Source organism: Pongo abelii, chromosome 21 (genome assembly GCF_028885655.2).
Source record: "Pongo abelii isolate AG06213 chromosome 21, NHGRI_mPonAbe1-v2.0_pri, whole genome shotgun sequence".
In the NCBI taxonomy this organism is placed as follows: domain Eukaryota; kingdom Metazoa; phylum Chordata; class Mammalia; order Primates; family Hominidae; genus Pongo; species Pongo abelii.
The window spans coordinates 51,633,128-51,653,759 of record NC_072006.2 but is presented as its reverse complement, the minus strand read 5'-3'; the positions used below and the strand labels follow the sequence as shown (position 1 = coordinate 51,653,759).

General features: G+C 48.7%; 1 protein-coding gene across 35 annotated transcripts in view; it reads left to right on the top strand.

The window, feature by feature from the left end:
• Positions 1 to 883: 883 nt before the first annotated feature.
• ZMYND8 (zinc finger MYND-type containing 8) overlaps positions 884 to 20,632 on the top strand; it is a 161,549-nt gene continuing 141,800 nt past the window's right edge. For 10 of the 35 annotated variants that reach the window (XM_024238592.3, XM_024238588.3, XM_024238585.3 and 7 more), the window contains exon 1: positions 2,924 to 3,062. In XM_024238592.3, the coding sequence (XP_024094360.1) occupies positions 3,019 to 3,062 (44 nt within the window). In that variant the 5' untranslated portion in view covers positions 2,924 to 3,018. 35 annotated transcript variants of the gene reach the window in all.

Sequence of the window (20,632 nt, the reverse complement as noted above, 5' to 3'; positions counted from 1 at the left end):
ACTTTTCTTCTTGACCCTTCCACCAATTAGCAGGCCCTCAGTTCTCCCCCTCTGTGAAAACGGTTCGGCTATCCATGCCGTGTATCTCAGAAGGACTTGCGAGAGGCCCCTAGGTGACTGTAGAGGAGAGGATGGCTGTACGAGGTTGCTTTTTATGGAGAGTGTATTCTGTACTAAGAACTGGTTAGGTCTTTTATTTTTCCTTTTTTTCTCAGATGTGGTTTTGCTCTGTCACCCAGTCTGGAGTGCAGTGCCATGATCATAGCTTACTGCAGCCTTGAACTCCTGGGCTCAAGCAATCCTCTTGCCTCTGCCTCCTGAGTAGCTGGGACTACAGGTGTGTACTACTAAGCCCAGTTAATTTTTAAAATTTTCTGTAGAGAAGAGATTGTGCTGTGTTGCTCAGGCTGGTCTCAAACTCCTAACCTCAAGGATCCTCCCAAGTCAGCCTCCCAAAGCACTAGGATTACAGGCTTCAGCCACTGTGCCTGCATTTTTTTTTTTTGGCAGTGGCGGGGGGGTCCTTATCCCCTCATTTGGCTGGCGTTGGTTTCTCCCTTACCCAGAGGTCAGAGGGGGCCAGTTTATCTTTCTAGGAGGCTCAAGACTCTGAGCAGCAGAAAGGTAACTGTGAAAGGACATTGCTGGGGAGAGTTTGATGGGACCAGAGAGGTAGAGGTGCCAGATTGATACAGGATGTACTTATACTAAAAAAATGATTCCTTGTTTATCTGAAATTCAAACTGAACTGGGCATCCTGTATTTGTATTTGCTAGACCTGGCCACCCTACAGAGGTTCTGACATCAGGCTGGTGGAGGCCTGGGCTGTAGCTGGGACGAGAGGCATTGGAGTGAGTCACTATTCCTGAGGCTGGTGAGCCGAAGGGTTGGGGGCAGGCAATTCAGGTAAGAGAGCAGTGAGCAGGGGCAAGGGTGGGATGGATTCCTAGAATCTGGGCGATTTCTGCAGCTGGAAGCCTCCCGCCCCTAGGGTAATCCACCACTTCTGCCTTCAGCTTCGGGCCTTTGGCCTTCAGCTCCCCATAGAATTCGTCCCTCTCCTCTCTCTTTGTTTGAGCTGCCTGCTGTGAATACCAAGTAGTCAGCTCTTAGGCTAACACAGCCCCTGCACTGCAGCTCTCTGGGCCACGCTCCCAGTTTTGCTTTACATTGGAATCACTGCGGCTTCCTTTTGTAACTCAGTTACCCCCAGTGGGCTTTAGTTTTCCTGCACTTTCATTAAAAGCCGATTTTTCTTTTTTTTTTTTTGAGACAGAGTCTCGCTCTGTCACCCAGGCTGGAGTACAGTGGCGCGATCTCGGCTCACTGCAAGCTCCGCCTCCCGGGTTCACGCCATTCTCCTGCCTCAGCCTCCCGAGTAGCTGGGACTATAAGTGCCCGCCACCACGCCCGGCTAATTTTTTTTGTATTTTTAGTAGAGACGAGGTTTCACCGTGTTAGCCAAGATAGTCCCGATTTCCTGACCTCGTGATCCGCCCGCCTCGGCCTCCCACAGTGCTGGGATTACAGGTGTGAGTCACCGTGCCTGGCCAAAAGCCGATTTTTCTAATTATTTAACTTGAAAAGTGGGGATTTGGGCTTCTTTGCAGCTGATTCATTCAGCTACTCTCTTGTCCAATATTCACCAAATTATTTTTGAGCACCTACTATGTGCCAGAGTGATACAGAATTGAACAAAACAGACAGTAAGAACTCGATCATAGGAATTTATACCTGCCCGGCACGGTGGCTCACATCTGTAATCCCAGTTCTCTGAGAGTTCAAGGCAGGCGGATTGCTTGAGCCCAGGACTTCAAGACCAGCCTGGGCAAGTGGCAAAACCCCGTCTCTACAAAAAATACAAAAATTAGCTGGGTATGGTGTTGTGTGCCTGTAGTCCCAGCTACTCAGGAGGCTGAGGTGGGAGAATCGCTTGAACCCGGGATGGAGGTTGCAGTGAGCCGAGATCGGGCCACTGAACTCCGGCTTGGGAGACAGAGCAAGACTCTGTCTCAAAAAAAATAAAATAAAATTTGTACCCGGTGATTAAACATGTATAAAGTATTAAATTATGATTGTCATGGGCACTATGAGGACACCATATAACTGGAGGATCTGATTTTTTTTTTTTTGAGACAGAGTTTTGCTCTTGTCGCCCAGGCTGGAGTGCAGTGGCGTGATCTCGCTCACTGCAACCTCCGCCTCCCGGGTTTAAGCAATTCTCCTGTCTCAGCCTCCAGAGTAGCTGGGATTACAAGCGCCCGCCACCACACCTGGCTAATTTTTGTATTTTTTAGTAGAGACGGGGTTTCACCATGTTGGCCAGGCTGGTCCTGAACTCCTGACCTCAGGTGATCACCCACCTCGGCCTCTTAAAGTGCTGGGATTACTGGCGTGAGCCACCATGCCCAGCCTAGGATCTGATTTTTTTTGGGAAATGAGTCTGGGAAGGCTGTCCTGAAGAAATGAATGTTGTGTTGGGTTTTGAAGGATGAGTAGGAGTTACCTGACAGCAATAACAATAGCAATAGCTAACTGGGTGCCAGATGCTGTGCTAAGTGAGCACTTTTTACTACATGAATTAATTTAATCCTGACAACACTCTAGGAGGCGCTATTATCCCCACTTTAGAGGCCCAGAGAGGTTAAGTTACTTACATGTGGTGGCACAGTGAGTGAAAGGCAGAGCCAAGATTTGAACCCAGGCAAACTCACTCAGTCTTTGAAGCTGGCTGGAGCTCAGACCCTGAGCAAAAGCTGGAGAAGGGAATCCTACAGGCCCCCTAGGGCTTGTTGAAGAATTTCAGACTTTGGCCTGAGAACAATGGGAAACCTGTGAAGAAGGGTTTTAGAGGTGGGGGTTGGGGGATGGGGATGTGATCTGGCCCAAATTGAAATTTCAAAAGATCCTTCCAGCTGCTGAGGGTGGAGGATGGGAGCAGAGTCGGGGTGAGGAGGCTGTTCCCTTCCAGCCGGGATAGCAGATAATGGTGGCTCTGGAGCCGAGCACCTGTGCAGAATGGAGCTACGCCGCCGCAGTCGGCAGTGGAAGGCACTCAGAAGGTGAAGCCACAGGGCTTGGGATGGGAGATGGGGACGCGGTGGTCAAGGGTGATGTCCAGATCTGGGGCTTGAGGAACCAGGTGAATGGAAAACACAGGGAGGTTTGGGGGGCCTCAGAACACGAGATGAATTGTGATTGAATTGCCCTCTCTGGAATTTGTTTGTGTTTGGTCTATTTTTTGCTGCTGTTGTTGGTAAATTGGTTCCTGATCGCCTGTGTTGGTTTCTCCATAGTTTTAGCTTCTTGAAATTTTAGAGGCCAAGTAGGCTGAGGTTTCATTTTTCTTATGAATGTTTTCCTTTTTTCAGATGTGTAAATTACTTGATCTCTCTGCACCTCAGGTTTCTCACCTGTAAAATGGGGGTTATCCTCGTACCTGCCTCATAGGGTTGTTGGAGGGTTTAAATTAATTAATACGTAAAGTGTGTTTGGAACAGTGCCTGGCACATGGCACCTCAATAAGTGCAAGCCACTCTTCCAAGGTAAAGATGAGGAGGAGGAGATGTTGTCATGACAACGAGGAGGGCGATAGAGGTAGTGGTGGCAGCAGGAGGAGGCTAAAGCCCATAGAAGTCACTCCAGGAACTTAGCAAGGCCACATTAAGCCTATTGTGCCCAGTATTAAGCAAATTGTTTTAAAGCATTTGTACTGAGCCCCAGGAATTGACATTCACTCAAATCAACAGACTCCCCTGTGTGGGACCTACTCTAGGCTCTGGAGATGAACCGTCATATCAAGTGTTTGTTAAGGACAAGATTGCTGCCCTGAAAAGCAAATACAATACATAATTTTTTTATTTTTATTTTTTGAGACGGAGTCTCGCTCTGTCACCCAGGCTGGAGTGCAGTGGTGCCATCTTGGCTCACTGCAACCTCCGCCTCCCGGGTTCAAGGGTTTCTCCTGCCCTCCTGCCTCAGCCTCCTGAGTAGCTGGGGTTACAGGCACCTGCCACCACGTCCAGCTAATTTTTTGCATTTTTAGTAGAGATGGGGTTTCACTGTGTTGGCCAGCTGGTCTCGAACTCCTGACCTCAGGTGATCCACCCGCCTCAGCCTTCCAAAATGCTGTGATTACAGGTGTGAGCCACTGTGCCCAGCCAAAATACATTATTTTATCTTATTGTATTTTATTTCTTCTTCTTTTTTTTTTTTTGAGACGGAGTCTCCCTCTGTCACGCAGGCTGGAGTGCAGCATGTGATCTCAGCTCACTGCAACTTTTGCCTCCTGGATTCAAGCGATTCTCCTGCTTCAGCCTCCCGAGTAGCTGGGATTACAGGCGTCCACCACCACGCCTGGCTAATTTTTGTATTTTCAGTAAAGACAGGGTTTCGCCATATTGGCCAGGCTGGTCTCGAACACCTGACCTCAGGTGATCCACCCGTGGGAGGTATTTTCATACCTATTAATTCATTTTCTCTATTTACTGTATAACCCTATGAGATAGAGAGTAGTATTCCTATTTTATATGTGGAGGATCAGGTGTAGAGAGTTATAGAAATTATTTGGGGTTCCGGAGCTACACAGTGCAGAGTCACAATCTGTCTTAAGCTTGTGTGTACATGTCTAGCTACCTTTTATAGGGCTCTCTTTTGGGGTGGGTTCAGGGATGGTGTGGATTAGATGTGGAGGAGAGTGGGGATGGGAAGGTAAAGAACATTGTGGAATATTTTGAGTCTTAGTAATGGAAAGATGGTGGAGGGAATGGTGACCTTGTCTCTGAGCTTATCTCCATGCTTAGGTCCTCTGGAACTTTTTTTTTTTTTGAGACAGAGTCTCTGTTGCCCAGGCTGGAGTGCGATGGCGGGATTTCGGCTCACTGCAACCTTTGCCTCCTGGGCTCAAGCAATTCTCCTGCCTCAGCCTCCTGAGTAGCTGAGATTACAAGTGCCCACCACCACGCCCAGCTAATTTTTGATTTTTTTTTTTTTTTTTTTGAGAAGGAGACTCGCACTGTTGCCCGGGCTGAACTTCAGTGGCGCAATCTCGGCTCACTGCAACCTCCTCCTCCTAGGTTCAAGTGATTCTCCTGCCTCAGCCTCCAGAGTAGCTGGGATTAGAGGTATGCGCCAGCATGCCCGGCTAATTTTTTTGTATTTTTTAGTAAAGACAAGGATTCACCATATTGGCCAGGCTGGTCTCAAACTCCTGACCTCGTGATCCACCTACCTCGGCCTCCCAAAGTGCTGAGATTACAGGTGTGAGCCACTGCTCCTGGCCAATTTTTGTATTTTTAGTAGAGACGGGGTTTCACCACGTTCACCAAGCTGTTCTCTAACTCCTGACCTCACGTCATCTGCCTGCCTCAGCCTCGCCTCCTAAAGTGCTGGGATTACAGATGTGAGTCACTGTGCCCGGCCTGGTCCTCTGCATGTTATTATTATTATTATTTTATTTTATTATTTATTTATTTTGAGACAGAATCTCGCTCTGTTGCCCAGGCTGAAGTGCACTGGCGCGATCTTGGTTCACTGCAACCCCCGCCTCCCGGGTTCCAGAGATTCTCCTGCCTCAGCCTCCTGAGTAGCTGGGACTACAGGCTTGTGCTAATTTTTTGTATTTGTATTTTTATTTATTTTTTATTTTTTCGACTGAGTTTCACTCTTGTTGCCCAGGCTGGAGTGCAGTGGCACGATCTTGACTCACCACAACCTCTGCCTCCTGGGTTCAAGGAATTCTCCTGCCTCAGCCTTCCTGAGTAGCTGGGATTACAGGCATGCACCACCACGCCCGGCTAATTTTGTATTTTTAGTAGAGATGGGGTTTCTTCATGTTGGTCAGGCTGGTCTTGAACTCCCAACCTCAGATGATCTACCTGCCTTGGCCTCACAAAGTGTTGGGATTACAGGCGTGAGCCACCGCGCCTGGCCAAACACAACCACCCTTTTGTATTTTTAGTAGAGATGGGGTTTCACTGTATTAGCCAGGGTGGTTTCGATCTCCTGACCTTGTGACCCGCCCGCCTCGGCCTCCCAAAGTGCTGGGATTACAGGCGTGAGCCACTGTGCCCGGCCACTTTATTTTATTTTTTGAGACAGAATCTCACCCTGTTGCCCAGGCTGGAGTGCAGTGATATGATCACCACTCATTGTAGCCTTGAGTTCCTTGACTCAAGTGATCTTCCTACCTCAACCTGTCGAGTAGCTAGGACTACAAGTGTGCACTAGCACGCCTGGCTAATTTCTTCTATTTTTTGTAGAGACATGGTCTTGCTTTGTTGCCCAGGCTGGTCTCGAACTCCTGGGCTCAAGCAATCTGCTCACCTCAGCCTCCCAAAGCACTGGGATTACAGGATTGAGCCATGGGACCCAGTCTCTTTGCACCTTATTTGGTGTAGCCATACCTGGCCTTTTTTTGTTCCTCTGAAACATCAAGCTGTCAAGCTCAGCCCAACTTAGAGCCTTCATACTTCTTGTTCCCTCCACCAGGAAGGTTCTATGTTCTTCGCTCCAATGTCACAGCCTCCTTGAAGGCTCTCCCCACTTTCTGCCCACACTATCTAAAGCAGATAAACTGGCAGGCACTGTGGCTCATATCTGTAATTCCAGCACTTCGGGAGGCTGAGGTGGGAGGATCATTTGGGTCCAGGAGTTTGAGACCTGCCCAGACCACATAGCAAGACCCCTGTCTCTTTTTTTTTTTTATCTTTTTGAGATGGAGTTTCACTCTTGTTGCCCAGGCTGGAGTGCAATGACACGATCTTGGCTCACAGCAACCTCTGCCTCCTGGGTTCAAGCGATTCTCCTGCCTCAGCCTCCTGAGTAGCTGAGATTACAGGCATGAGCCACCATGCCTGGCTAATTTTGTATTTTTAGTAGGGACAGGGTTTCTCCATGTTGGTCAGGCTGGTCTCGAACGCCTGACCTCAGGTGATCCGCCTGCCTCGGCCTCCCAAAGTGCTGGGATTACAGGCATGAGCCACCGTGCCCGGCCCGACCCCCATCTCTTACAAATAAAAAATTAAGTCCAGGTGCGGTGGCTCATGCCTATAATCCCAGCACTTTGGGAGGCCGAGGCGGGCGGATCACAAGGTCAAGAGATCAAGACCATCCTGGCCAACATGGTGAAATCCTGTCTCTACTAAAAATACAAAAATTAGCCGGGCGTGTTGGCATGCACCTGTAATCCCAGCTTGGGAGGCTGAGGCTGAGGCAGGAGAATCTTTTGAACCCGGGAAGCAGAGGTTGTAGTGAGCTGAGATCTCGCCACCACACTCCAGCCTGGCGACAGGGCGAGATTGTGTCTCAAAAACAAAAACAAAAAAAACTAGTAAGAAATTAAAAAAAAATTAGCTGTGTGTGGTGGCACACACTTGTGACCCCAGATACTCAGGAGGCTGAGGTGGGAGGATTGCTTAAGCCAAGGTGGATGAGGCTGCCATGAGCTGTCATCTTGCCATCACACTGCAGTCTGGGAAACAGAGTGAGGGCTCCCTCTCTTTAAAAAAAAAAAAAAAAAAAGGCCAGGCACGGTGGCTCACGCCTGTAATCCCAGCACTTAGGGAGGCTGAGGCGGGCGGATCACAAGGTCAGGAGATCGAGACCATTCTGGCTAACACGGTGAAACCCCATCTCTACTAAAAATACAAAAAATTAGCCAGGCGTGGTGGCAGGCTCCTGTAGTCCCAGCTACTTGGGAGGCTGAGGCAGGAGAATGGCGTGAACCCAGGAGGCGGAGTTTGCAGTGAGCTGAGATCGCGCCACTGCACTCCAGCCTGGGCGATAAGAGTGAGACTCCGTCTCAAAAAAAAAAAAAAAAAAAGCCAGGTGCGATGGCTCATGCCTGTAATCCCAGCACTCTGGGAGGCCAAAGCAGGCAGATCATGAGGTCAGGAGTTTGGGTCCAGCCTGACCAACATGGTGAAACTCCGTCTCTACTAAAAATACAAAAATTAGCCAGGTGTCCTGGCGTGCACCTATAATCCCAGCTACTCAGGAGGCTGAGGCAGGAGAATCGCTTGAACCCAGGAGGCAGAGTTTGCAGTGAGCCAAGATCATGCCACTGCACTCCAACCTGGGAGACAGGGTGAGACTCTATCTCAAAAAAAAAAAAAAGAATGGGACCGTTAGTCCTGACCTCAGTTTACTCATATAGGAGTGGGGTTGATAAGTATAATGTCGCCTGCTTTATAGTTTTGAGGATAAATGGGTTAGTTCATGTAAAGTGTTTAAAATCGTATCTGATGGCCTGGCAGAGTGGCTGGCGCCTGTAATCCCAGCACTTTGGGAGGCTGAGGCAGGTGGATCACCTGAGGTCAGGAGTTTGAGACCAGCCTGATCAACATGGTGAAACCCCGTCTCTACTATAAATACAAAAATTAGCCCGGCGTGGTGGCACGCGCCTGTAATCCCAGCTACTCTGGAGACTGAGGCAGGAGAATCTCTTGAACGCAGGAGGTGGAGGTTGCAGTGAGCTGAAGTTGCGCCGCTGCACTCCAGCCTGGGCGACACAGCGAGACTCCATCTCCAAAAAAAAAAATAATAATAAATTAAAAAAAAAAAAAGAATGAGCCAAGAGGGAAATAGTAACAGCTGACTCTGCAGCGTTGCTGCAAGCTCTTGGTACAGATGATTTATTCAATGATTCCAGGTACTTATTATTTTTGTTCCCATTGTACTGATGAGAAAATCAAGGCACAGAGAATTTAGTACTTCAAGCAAGGCCGCACAGCTGGCAAGTGGGGTGGCTGGGATCCACACCCAGAGAGTGTGGCACCAGCAGCCACACACTCAATCACTGCACAGTTGTGCTTCTTGATGTGGGGAAGAGAGAGGAAAAAGGTTACAGGTGCAAGAGAAATGGGGCTAGTTGTTAAGCCAGGGCTCAGATGGGAAGATATCCGGTGGAGGGTGCAGCAGAGGAGAGGCCTTGTCGGCTGTGGGGAATCCTTTCAGAAGCAGGAGGGAAGATGCAGACATGTTGAGGCCCCGTGGAGGAAATGGCTAGCTGCTGGGTGGTTTGGGGAAGTGGGCAGATCCATTGATTGTAGGAAGGGTCAGAGTAGAAGATCAAGTACCATGGCTCCAAGCAGGAGAGAACAAGTTAGAGAATGGAAAGAACAGGTGGATGATCGGAGTGGCCGGAGCAGAGTGAGCCACCGAAGGGTGGAGGGAGATGGTCGGAGATCAGAAGGGCACAGCGCCATCCAGGAGGCTGGTGGGCCATTTTCTGGACTTGGGCTGTTACTGAGAAATAGGAGTCATTGATGGATTTTGAGCAGAGGAAGGACAGGAGCTGACTTGTGTTTTGAAAGGATCACTGGCAGGCTGGGAACAGTGGTGGTTCACGCTTGTAATCCCAACACTTTGGGAGGCCAAGGCAGGTGGATTGCTTGAGCTTAGGAGTTCCTGACCAGCCTGGCCAACATGGTGAAATTTGAAACCGCGTCTCTACTAAAAATACAAAAAAAAAAAAAATTAGCCGGGCGTGGTGGTTTGCACCTGTAATCTCAGCTACTCGGGAGGCTGAGGCAGCAGAATCACTTGAATCCAGGAGGCGGATGTTGCAGTGAGCTGAGATGGCACCACTGCACTCCAGCCTGGGCGACAGAGTGAGACTGTGTCTCAGAAAAAAAATAATACAATAAATAAGTGGCTGGGCACGGTGGCTCACGCCTGTAATCCCAGCACTTTGGGAGACCAAGGCAGGCGGATCACGAGGTCAGGAGATCGAGACCATCCTGGACAACATGGTGAAACCCCCGTCTCTACTAAAGACACAAAAAAATTAGCTGGGTGTGGTGGCATGTGCCTGTAATCCCAGCTACTCAGGAGAGTGAGGCAGGAGAATTGCACGATCCTGGGATACGGTGGTTGCAGTGAGCTGAGATTGTGCCACTGCACTCTAGCCTGGGCGACAGAGTGAGACTTTGTCTCAAAAAAAAAAAAAAAAAAGGAGAGAAAAAAAAAAAAAGGATTACTGGCAGCCTGGGTGGTACGGTGTGTGTATGTGTGTGTGAGTACATGTGTACAAGCGTTTGCAAGGGCAGAAGCAGAGAGCTCAGGTAAAATTCTTGCAACCATCCGGATGGGAGATGGTGTTCTACTGAGCTCTAATATATGTCAAGTGCTGTGTTCAACTCTTGAGGGCATGATGGTGAAGAATTCAGACAAGGTCCTTCCTTGCGTTGTGAAGCGCTCAGCCTGGTGCACAGCTTCTCAGCCTCTGCACTATTGACATTTGAGGCTGGCTAATTCTCCGCTGTGGGGTCTTGTCCTATGCGTTGTAGGATGTTTAGCAGCACTAGATGCCAGTAGCACTCCCCACTTCCCTGAAAGATCTTACAACCCAAAATGGAGACAACCCAAAACGTCCCTAGGCATTGCTAAATGTCCCCTTGCGGGGGCAAAACCGCTGGTCTAGTGGGAGGGAGAAACAGAGCGAATGAATCTATAGTCTTCTGCCCATAAAAGTAATTGCTAGGAAGAAAAAAGAGTAGGGCCTGAGTTTTCCTGCTTTTCATTTTCCTTCTGCTCCAGCATCCCTTGCTCAGCGCCCCACCCGCGCTGTGGCCATCTGCCTGTTGAGGCGAGACCATCCACCCCCTGCCCTTTCCACTAGCCCTTTTTGTTTTCCCTCCCGCCATTTGCCTAATCCTGCCAGTCCCTCCTAGAAAGACGTAAAAAAACAAAACAACCCCACATCCCTCTCCTAGTAGCCATCTTCTCCAAGGGAGGGAGGCTGCTATCTGCCTCTTTGTGGCTGTAACATGACGCAGTCAGCTCCGGGCTCTGAAGGTGAGCCCTTCTGTCACCGTGCCCGAAGTTGGCCTTGGTTCTAATTGGCCAGAAAGGAACAAAACAAAACAAGATATTTAAAACACTTCCCTGCCTCGATCCTGTCCATTTCGCGTAACGGTCAGAGAGGCCTGCTGTAGCTGGAGGCCGATAACTGCAAGTGTGCTTATTTTCGTAGGCAGCCGAACAGGCTATCTCGGGATGCAGCTTGTGGGGCCGCTCCTGCCGCTGCTCGCCTGGCTGGAGGCCAGCGGAACGGGCGAGCCATTTCAGGGAGGCCAGGCCTCAGTTCGTAAGGTGCTGGGGGAAGGGAGCTGGGGCCAGCCCTTCCTCTCCCTCGAGACCATTGTTGTTACTGTGACACTCTGCCTGGCTCCCAACAGCCTGATTCTGTACCCCGATCCTCTCTGTACCCTGGGAATATTAAGAGAGACACGTTTTAAGCTATTTTTATTAGCTCATCGCTTATTAATATCACCAAAGAACCTGCTTGTTTAGGCCTGTACTGGCTTTTCTAGCCAGAGGCAGAATGATTGGACTGTTTTCTTCCCTTTCCTTAAAGGGCTTAAAGCCAGGGTTTCCCAACCTTGGACATTTTGGATCAGATACTTCCTTGTTGTGGGGGGCTGGTCCTGTGTACTATAGGATGTTTTGCATCATCGCTGGCCTCTACCCACTAGATACCACTAATACAACCTCCCTAGCTGTGACAACCCACGCACCTCCAGGCATTGCCAAATGTCCCCTGGAGGGCAAAACCCCCCATGGTTGAGAACCACTGGTTTCATGGAATATAAAAGCCTAATTTTAGAGATGGCAAAGTGTTCCCCCTTGACATCTTGCATCTTGCTGGAGGTTGGGAGGGAGAGGGTCGCTTCCTCTGGGCCTCGATCTGTAATGAGGGGCATTTGAATGAGTCTAATTTAAAAGTTTCCTTCAGCGCCATCATTCAATACTGAAAACCCACCTCAAAAGGGTGGGTCTTCAGGTTGCAGCATTGAGTTGTGATGACGTCACTGCACTCCAGCCTGGGTGACAGAGACACTGTATCAAAAAACAAAAAAGCAAAAAACTGGTCTACCTCCTAAAAGAAAACACAGATTACGCAGTTGCTGTTCGTAGGTTTCAGCCTCATTGTTTCTGCTGTGCTTGGTTCGGCTTTGCTTTTGCTTCTTTCTTTAGAGGCAGGCGAAGGTACAGAGTTTAGGGATGTGAAGTGCTAACGGGGATGGACGTCTGATCTCTGGCACTTCCCAGCTGTGTGACCTTGGGCAGCTCACTTCACCTCTCTGGGCTTAGTTCCAGGTTTCTAACAATGCCACCTACTTCAGGAATCAGTCTATGTAAAGCACTAATTTAGAAGTAGCTGCTGGGATACTCACTGCAGTGGGGCTTTAAGAGGAGCTGCTGAATGGATTTTTAGATTGAGACCTGCAACATTTGGTTTTATTTCCTGCTTATCAGCCACATTCCATCAAGCCCAGGACCAGCCCTTCGTAGGCCTGCCCCAGGCTTTCTTTTCAATCTGTGTTCCTCCCAGGATTCCATCTGCCACCATACTTTTGTGTCTGTCCCCAGCCGAATTGCTGTTTTCCAGATAACCTCAGACCTACCCGAATGCCAACAGCATTCCTCAAACAGAGCAGAGCTGCCAGAATAAGCCAGCAGCTTCCTGCTCTTTGCCCCAGAAAACATTTCAAGTGATCAAGTGATCAGAGAGAGGGAGGGAGGCGGGGATGATGCTGTAGCCGCTTATGCAACAAGCTTTAATCCCAGGTTAAAATCCACCACGCACACCAGCGGCATATTTTATTTCCTCATTGGTTCGTGGACTTAGCTGCATGGGAGATCTGCCACCAACCCCACAGTCCTGTTTGTTCCCCTCAAAGCAGCACCCGCAGAAACAAACAGCATTCCATATGGGATGGCGGTGGAGGGCCGCTGCCCACACAGCTAGGAGGGTGAGCACGCACTGCTTCACTGTGGCCTCCACCTCTCGCCTCCTCCTATTTAGCCTCCCCATGCAGCTTTCTACCTCCAGGAAGAGCAGGCCCCTCCCTTCTGGTGAGGGCCAGGCCTGCTGTCCTGAGCACTGGAGCTTTGTCAGGTTGGGTGGCCATGGAGCTGTCCCTCCCTGCAGCTTGGCCTCAGCAGCCTAAAACAGTAACAACAGCAACATCCTGTCCGTTTTTATAAAGCCTGGGTCCTGCCCTGCAGTACAGTGAGTTTCGATTCCCAGCTCGTTCCTGAGCCTGTTTGATATGAGATTCCCGGCCAGGAAGAATTTATGTACAAGCAGTGGGCATCTGTTGTCCATGTGGGGGTTGGGGGGGGGGGCAGGGAAAGCAAGCCATCAGCTCTTCGTTTTCTTTGTGGGAACCGTGTGGGACAAGAAAGCCCACAAGTCCTAATTTTAGGAGGAGAGGGGAGACTTTATTGCTCCAGAGTTATGCCTCCTGGCATATGGCTGGGTTAACTCTGGAAGCTTTCTCCAGCCTGTAAAGAATGGTGTTTATTTAGCTTCTGTGGTTCCAGCTTGCTGTTTTAAAAAATCCTGTTAATTAAGCACCTTGTCATTTAAAATGCCGAAGAAGGAAAGAGAGCGAGAAAGCTGGGGACATTTTACGGTCCTTTTCGATCTCTGGGTACAGAACAACTGCGAAGGCAGCTTTAGGGAGGAGACCGGCAAAGACCTCCTAACGCAATCGAAGTGGGTAGAATTATAAGCAGCTCTGAACAACCAGTTAATATTTTACTGGGGAGCGGTGCCAGAGATGGGGGGTGGGGGGGCTGCCAAATGGAGGGCTGTGTGTGAAATCGCTGCTCCATCTGCCTTGGGGGACGAAAAGAAGCCGTTCTCTGTGCAAATAAATGGAAGCAAGAATCCTTAGGAAGCCCAGGGGATTTGTCTGCCCACCGAGGAGGGCCCAACTCCCCCAGGCACACACATACAGGGATGATTGTGGCAGGAAGGGCTGACCTACGGGGGTAGGCCTGACGCATAATGGGGGCTCTTGTTTCCGGGCTGAGCGTGCCATCTTTCTGTCTCCCTCTGGATTGAAATGGCTTCTCAGCCCGAGAGGCACTGCCTGTGCCCTGGATTCACAAGGTACACGCCTCCCTGGGAAGCAAAGGCTGAGAGACAGCGGCTCTCTCTCTCTCTCTTTCTGCATCTGCCGGGAGAGCTGCAGCTGGTATTTTTCCACAGGCCTTTGCTGCGATCTCAAGGCCTAGTTTTTCCCAGCCAGGCCCCGAGTCTGAGAGAGGGTTAACAGGCAGGAAGCTGAAGGCATCGCAGGCTAATACGGAAGTCAGATTTGTGTTTAACTGACAGGTTTAGCAGGCCTCGGCCGTGGGGGAGGGGCCGGGAAAGAAGGGAAGTTTGTAGGTCCAGGCATGTGGCCTGCGAGGAGGGCTTTGGGTTTTTCTTAGGATAAGGACCGAGAGGGGTCCCCCTTGGCATCGTGGCCGGGCGACAGGAACCCACGTTGATTTTGCCTGCAGGACTGGCTAAGCAGGGCACGAGAGGCCCACGGCTCTCTGGCCTGCCTTGCAAGGAGGCATGGGGACAATGACTATGCAAACTTGACCACTCTGCTCCCCTCCTCCCCTCAGCAGCTACTCCTCGCTCCTCTGAGAAGCCAGGGCTGCTCTCTGCTGATTTTTCGGGGCTCCCCCGGGCTGCCTGCTTCCCCCAGCTTCTCAGAGGCCTGTCTCAAGCCCCTTTTTCTGGCCCCTTGGCTGTTTCCCCGGGACTCCCCACTCCCCAGCTTCCCCTTCCCCTTGGAGAGCCACCCTGCTGGACTGTTCTAGAAAAAGGCTGGCCTTCCTTCCTGGACAAGGGCCGTTTCTCTGGGGGCAGGTGAGGGTGAGCCGTTCCAGCCCACTCCAAGAAACTCCCTTCCCAGGGACCTCCGGGCCTCAGGCTTTCCTGGAGCAGGTCAGGCTGGCTGCCCTGCCTGGCCCGTGCCGGGAAATCTAGCCAGGGTGCAGGAGAAGTGCGTGTGGGGGCCCCTTTCCCAAGTTTTTCTTGCTGCAAAAGGCCTAGCTTAGCCTGTCTTTTTCTATGCACAGGATGGCTCTTGCTCACCCGAGCCTCACAAAGATAATCGCTCAGGAAGTGTTTCAGCCAATCCGGGGTGGCTTTACACTCCGATTTGCCGGGGCAGCCAATCGGGGATGAGCTTTTATTAGGCGGCCAGATCATCAGCCGAAGTGCCAAACCCTTTTTCTGTGAGAACTAGGAGCCTGTCCTCCATGTTTTATAAGTATTGACATTACACAGTGTTAACAATGCATCCACAGAGGTAAGCTCGACTTTTTAACCATCTTTTTTCCCCCTCCCTCTGAGACATCCGAATTGTGGGCGAGCAGTGTGATTTCTCTGTGGCTGGCCGTGCCACACTCACCCCCAGAGCACTTATGTTAACTTGGAACTGTTTAGAGAGAATTTTTTTGCTTTCTTGGGTCACATGGCTCAGTAGCCATTAGCCATAGCTTGATTTTGCAAACTGGCAAGGGCCTGGCACACCTTTCCTTCCACCAGGGCATGGTGTTTCTGGAAGAGTTTGAAGCTAGATCCTGGTATGCCAAAAAAGAAGCTTTTTTTTTTCCTTCTTTTTTTTTTTTTTCTTTTCCTCTTCCCTCTCTCTTCCCCTCTCTCTCTCTCTGAGCAGTTTCCCCCCTCCCACCCCTGCACTATTGTCTTCTCTTTTGCCACATGCCCTGCTGGGGGAAGAAAATGGAAGGTAAGCAAACAGGCTCCTCTCCAAGGAGAGCTCATGGCAGACAGCAGAGCAGGCAAGTTTGCCTCTCCAAAGAGGTTCTGGGAAGGCTGGATAAGTTTTGACAAGAGAGGAGCGTGTTTGCAAAAGAATTGTGCCCTCAGCAGAGCAGTGCTAAGGAGAGTCTAGCTCCTGGGGCCTAGGTGGGTGGTGGTGTCTGTACACGGTCTTCTCTTATTCTACAGAGCTTCTGCACTTGAAACTACATTGTTCAGCCTGTTTTCCTGACTTAGGTTGCTATAGAGCGTTCTGCAAGCCAGCCTACAGCCAGCAAATGTTTCTGAAAGTGTATTCTAGGCTTTGGAGGAAGTTTTTGGAGTAGGGATGGGGACTGGGGACTGGGGGGTGGGGGGAGAGAGATCTTGGACAACATCCTGCAAAAAAAAAAAAAAAAACCTGCAAGGATTCTGAATCCCTTAGTTTTCTACTCTTGCATGATTTTCAAGGAACTAATGTTACCTTTTATCCTTGTTTTCATTTTCCTGTCCCTTTTATACATTGTATCCTCCTCTCTTCTCCTGTGTGATGGAGTGTAGAGGAAATAAAATCATGTCTGTGGCTCATGACAGCATTCCATATTCAGTTGTTGGGTTGTGTTGTTGTTGTGTGTGTGTGTTTTTAATAATACCATGTAACTGTTTAAAAAAATTTCCTTTTTGATCAAGTCCCAAATCTGCCAGCCTGTTCTCTCTTCCTAACTGTGGAAAAATGAGACGGTTGCTTGAACATTTGTTGGGTAAGTAAAGCAATCCATTTCCTCTGTGACCATGTTTGAAGAGTTCTGCGAACATTTGGGGTCTGTTTGTAATAGGGGGTCTTGGCTACAGGAGTTGGGGGCTTCATTAGCAGGAACAAAATAAGGGCTTTTTAAAGAGTGTCTTGATTTTAGGTGACTGTTTGAATCCACTGTTTTTCCTGATAACCTGCAGCTAGGATTGAAGATTATACTTCCTGTTTACCCTGAGTCAGGGGAGAAATGTTCAGTTCATTGTGACTTGACTCTAGACCTTTAATGGGGTTTGTTTGGATATTCAAACTGTGAGTAGGTGATGTGCTTGTGAAATGTAATGAAACTGCTTGTTCTTAGAGGTGCAGAGCCCTAAAAACATTGGTGGGGTAGAAGCTGGTAGTGGTGGTGGTATGTGTGTGTTGGGGGGGTGGTGTCAGTGTGCTCATGTTTTAGGACTTATATATAGTGCAAAATCTCATCTACCACCGGACTGGGTTTGATTCAGGACTCACTGACCAACACATTTTGGCCTTTTTTCAGGTCTCGTCCACACATCTGTATGCATGCTGGCCCCACATAAGATTTCTCACGTTTTACATTTCCCTTGACCACTTAAGGCTGCAGCTAGAAGTTAAGTGGGAAAAGTAGAGTCTTGTTTAGCAGTACCTTCAGAATTTCCCTAGAAGTTCAGTACGTAAATTTTCAGCTTGGAGACCAATCTGACATGACTGTAAATGCAGGAATATATTCAATTGCTGTGTTATGTCAACTTTATGGAGTCAGTAATCTTTTTTCTTTCAAATGAGTGTCCAGTAGCCCACTTTCTGACACCAAATTGGAAAAAGGCTCATTTAATCAGGAGAAACGTACCACATTCTAAGTTGAGAAAAGTCTGTGCAAGGCAGGCCAGCTTAGCTTCTTAAGAGTAAAACTGCAGGCAGTTAATGATGTTATATACTTAAAACTGAACAGTGCCACTGCCCCAAACAAGTAAGTTCAGACACTCAGCTATTTTCTTTGTTCTTATCTCCTTGCTGTAAATGGAAATTACATATCGAGGTTCTTGTGGCCTCCCTAGAAGCAATATCTAATCATAAGACTCCTGGTTTGGTGCCTTCAACGTTTGCATAATACTGTGTTTGTTGGGCTGGAAGGGAACTTAAGGACAAGGCATTTGTCCTCTAAAAGCTTGCATTAAAATGGCTCCCACAGGTTTGGAGAGCCAAGATCTGTTTTCAAATGTACAGCCCCCAGCAAGTTCCCAACCCTGGACCAAGCTAGCCACTTTTCCTCTGGTACTGTGACCCCTACCAAGCATGAGTCTGTAAAAAGTTAATTGCTTTCAAAGTAGCATTATTTTCCAGTTTCAGGAAAGGGGAAAAAAATAAATGCCTGCATTGCAGCAGGGACTAGGTAGGGACGGCAGTACTGGCTCCCAGAGCAGCCCAATGGGGTTCTTCTGCTCTAGCTTTTAAACCAATAGACTTGGAGGAAAGGTTAAAGATTGACAATTGCAGTGGCCGAACTAAGAACGGGCCTTCTGGAAATTTCTACCATCTTTGTTCCTTTTAGGAAAAGCAGATCTGCCAAGCAGAAGAGTCTCCTACCTTCCATTCCTAGGTCATCTCCCTTCCCTGCTTCCCCCCCAACCCCCCTTCTTTTTCTCATCAAGGTAGAATGTTCTCTCTGCCACGTTTGTAAATTGCAGAAGGAGGAACAGAATGTTGGGCTGTTTTCCTTTTTCCTTCTGCCTCCTCAGTCCCCAAAGAGGATACACAGCTGCAAGGAGCAAACATAGACACACTGAAGCTTTTGATTGCTCTCCTTTTTTTTCCTTCAAGACCCTCCAGGATGGATTCACTTTCTGCTTTGGGAAATTAAGTGGCATTCATGTGGGGGAGGGGGAGTAACTGCTTTTATTAGCTCCAGAAAATGGTCAGTGTTCAGTCTGTAACTAGGAATTAATTATATATAATCACTCAGTAAACTTTCTACAGAGTTTTTCTAATTGCTGAGCCTGATCATAGTTAGCCCGTTGGCGCCAAGTCCAGTTACTTTTATAATTAACAGCTCAAAGATTTGAGTCAGAAAGAAAGAAACAATTGGGGGCCTCCTGGATTATAAATTAGGGATGAAAACAATAGCTTTTTTTCCTTTCTTTCTTGTCACCCCTTTTATTTTCAACAAAACATTCCCCCTTTTCTTTCCCTGGGAGAACCAATGGGGAGACTGCATCAGGATGAGGGGGGAGACACTTTTTAGGAAGTGGGGTGACAGTAACCTAGAAAACCCTGGAGGCAAAGGTAGGTTTTTAAAAGTCCAGCCACTTGCAATGCGTGACGTCTTTGTTTCTTTTGCCCTCTTTCCCCTTCTCCTGTGGCAGAGGCAGCAGACATTTGTCAGCCCGGGAACCCTCAATCTGGCTTTGCCTCTGGTTGACTCTGGAAAGAAAGATACATTCAAAGGGGCCTTCGCTACTGCACAGCAGAGATTTAGAAAGGGAATATGTTTCGGAGCCCTTTGGTTACTCTTAAAATGCAAGATCTGAGCAAGAGTTCACCCTTGGCTTCAGGTTGCTAAGGTTATGGTCGCTCTCCCCCCTACTTCCCGCTCTCCTTGCAGACAAACAGGCAGTGGCCATGCCAGCTCTGCAGCCAGGGTGCTGTCAGCCTGCCCCCCCCATCCCGATTACCTACCTACTGGCCGGTGGGGGCCAGTGGCCCGTCCTTGCCCTGGCATGGCCTTGGGCACTGTGCCCTCCTTTCTCCCCTGGAGCTAAAAAGCAGTCACCTTGAAACTCCTCACTCCCAGCACCAGAGGAGTTCTGAGGCCAATGCTCAGACCTGTAACAGTAAATGACGTTATCCACTCAGGCTGTTAGTTCGGCCTCTGAAAGCGGGTTTTGCAAAACCCATTGTTAATTCTCAGGCTCTGTTGGGGGTGGTCAGAAATCTAATTTGTGAGTATCCTGTGCATTGGATAAGGGAATGTTTTCCTTGTGTTTCTCCTCTGCAGACTCGGATTGTCTTTCCTTGATGTTAACTGTCTTAGGACTGGCTGCTTCAGAGGGCTGGGTATTTGGTGGCTGTTTGCAGGCTTATAAACAGCCTTTTAATTTTACCTTTGCCGTAGACTGAGGTGCAGCCCTTTAGCTTGGCTTTTCAGATGCCTGCTGTCCTTGAAGCACTTTCATTTTACCTAGCGCCTTTTTGGTATGGATGCAAAGAAAAGATGGTTTCTAATAGACTGAGAAGAGAAGGGGGACCGGGCTTCCTCCTCGCCTTCCCCCAGGCTGCTCCCTGGGAACATTTTTGTGTTTGCACAGACACCTGTCCGTCTGCAGTTTGTGCCACGGGGCTGCACAATTCCTAACCTTCTACCCACCTAATTCGAGGGCAAGGGGGCCTCATCACAGAGCCTCATGTTGAAGGCTCAGGATCTACAAGAGAAGGCTTTTCCTTAGGAACCTGTGACTTCACAAACTCTCCCTGTCATTGCAGAGTTTTTTTTAAGCTTCTAAACGTTGGGTTGTTGGTGTCCTTTGGTTCAGCTTTTCCTAGTTCTGGTATTTAGGAAGGTGGCTTTGAAACTAGCAGGGCTGCTTAAACAAGAGCTACAGCTATTGAACAAACTGCTACCATTTTAGCTTCAACACAGGAATGAGGCAGTGTTGCCAGACGCCATTTTAAGAATCCTGCATAAATAGCTTAGCTACCGATGACTCTGCCTGTTTTAGGTGAGTGCTTATATAAAGCTGCTCTGCTAACCATTCCCCCCCACCCCAATTTCTTAAAAAATTAATTGCAGATTTAGGGAAGCATGGTTTTTAATTTTGATGTTCACTATTTTGTAATCTAGAAGAGGAAGATGTTATGCCTTGGGGATTAAATATTTCTTACAGCCTGGACCATTTTGGTATTTTGAATGAAAGTAAAAGCCAGGAAAAGTCCTTTCGAATGATGCATGATTCTTGAATTGCTGTGCGATGATCCTCATCTGTAGAACCAGTCTTGTGCATGTTGGTTATATATTCTAGATGGCTTAGATATTCTTCTTTAAAAGTCAAATAGTAGGGGCACTTGGGGAAAAGAAATATGTGGGCATTGTGTATCCAGGCATTTTTCTGTCAAAACTAGATGCTTTCTTTTTTCTCTCTCTTGGAAGTGTTGAGGAGATGAGATTCCTGGGAATTACGGACCATCCCTGAGTCCTCAGAATTAATAATCAGAAGGCTTAAAGCATCCTGGAGGTGCAGTAGTTCATCTGCAACTTTTAATTGCTCTTTTTTCAGTGCACGCAGGTTAAGGAGTAAGCATAGGTT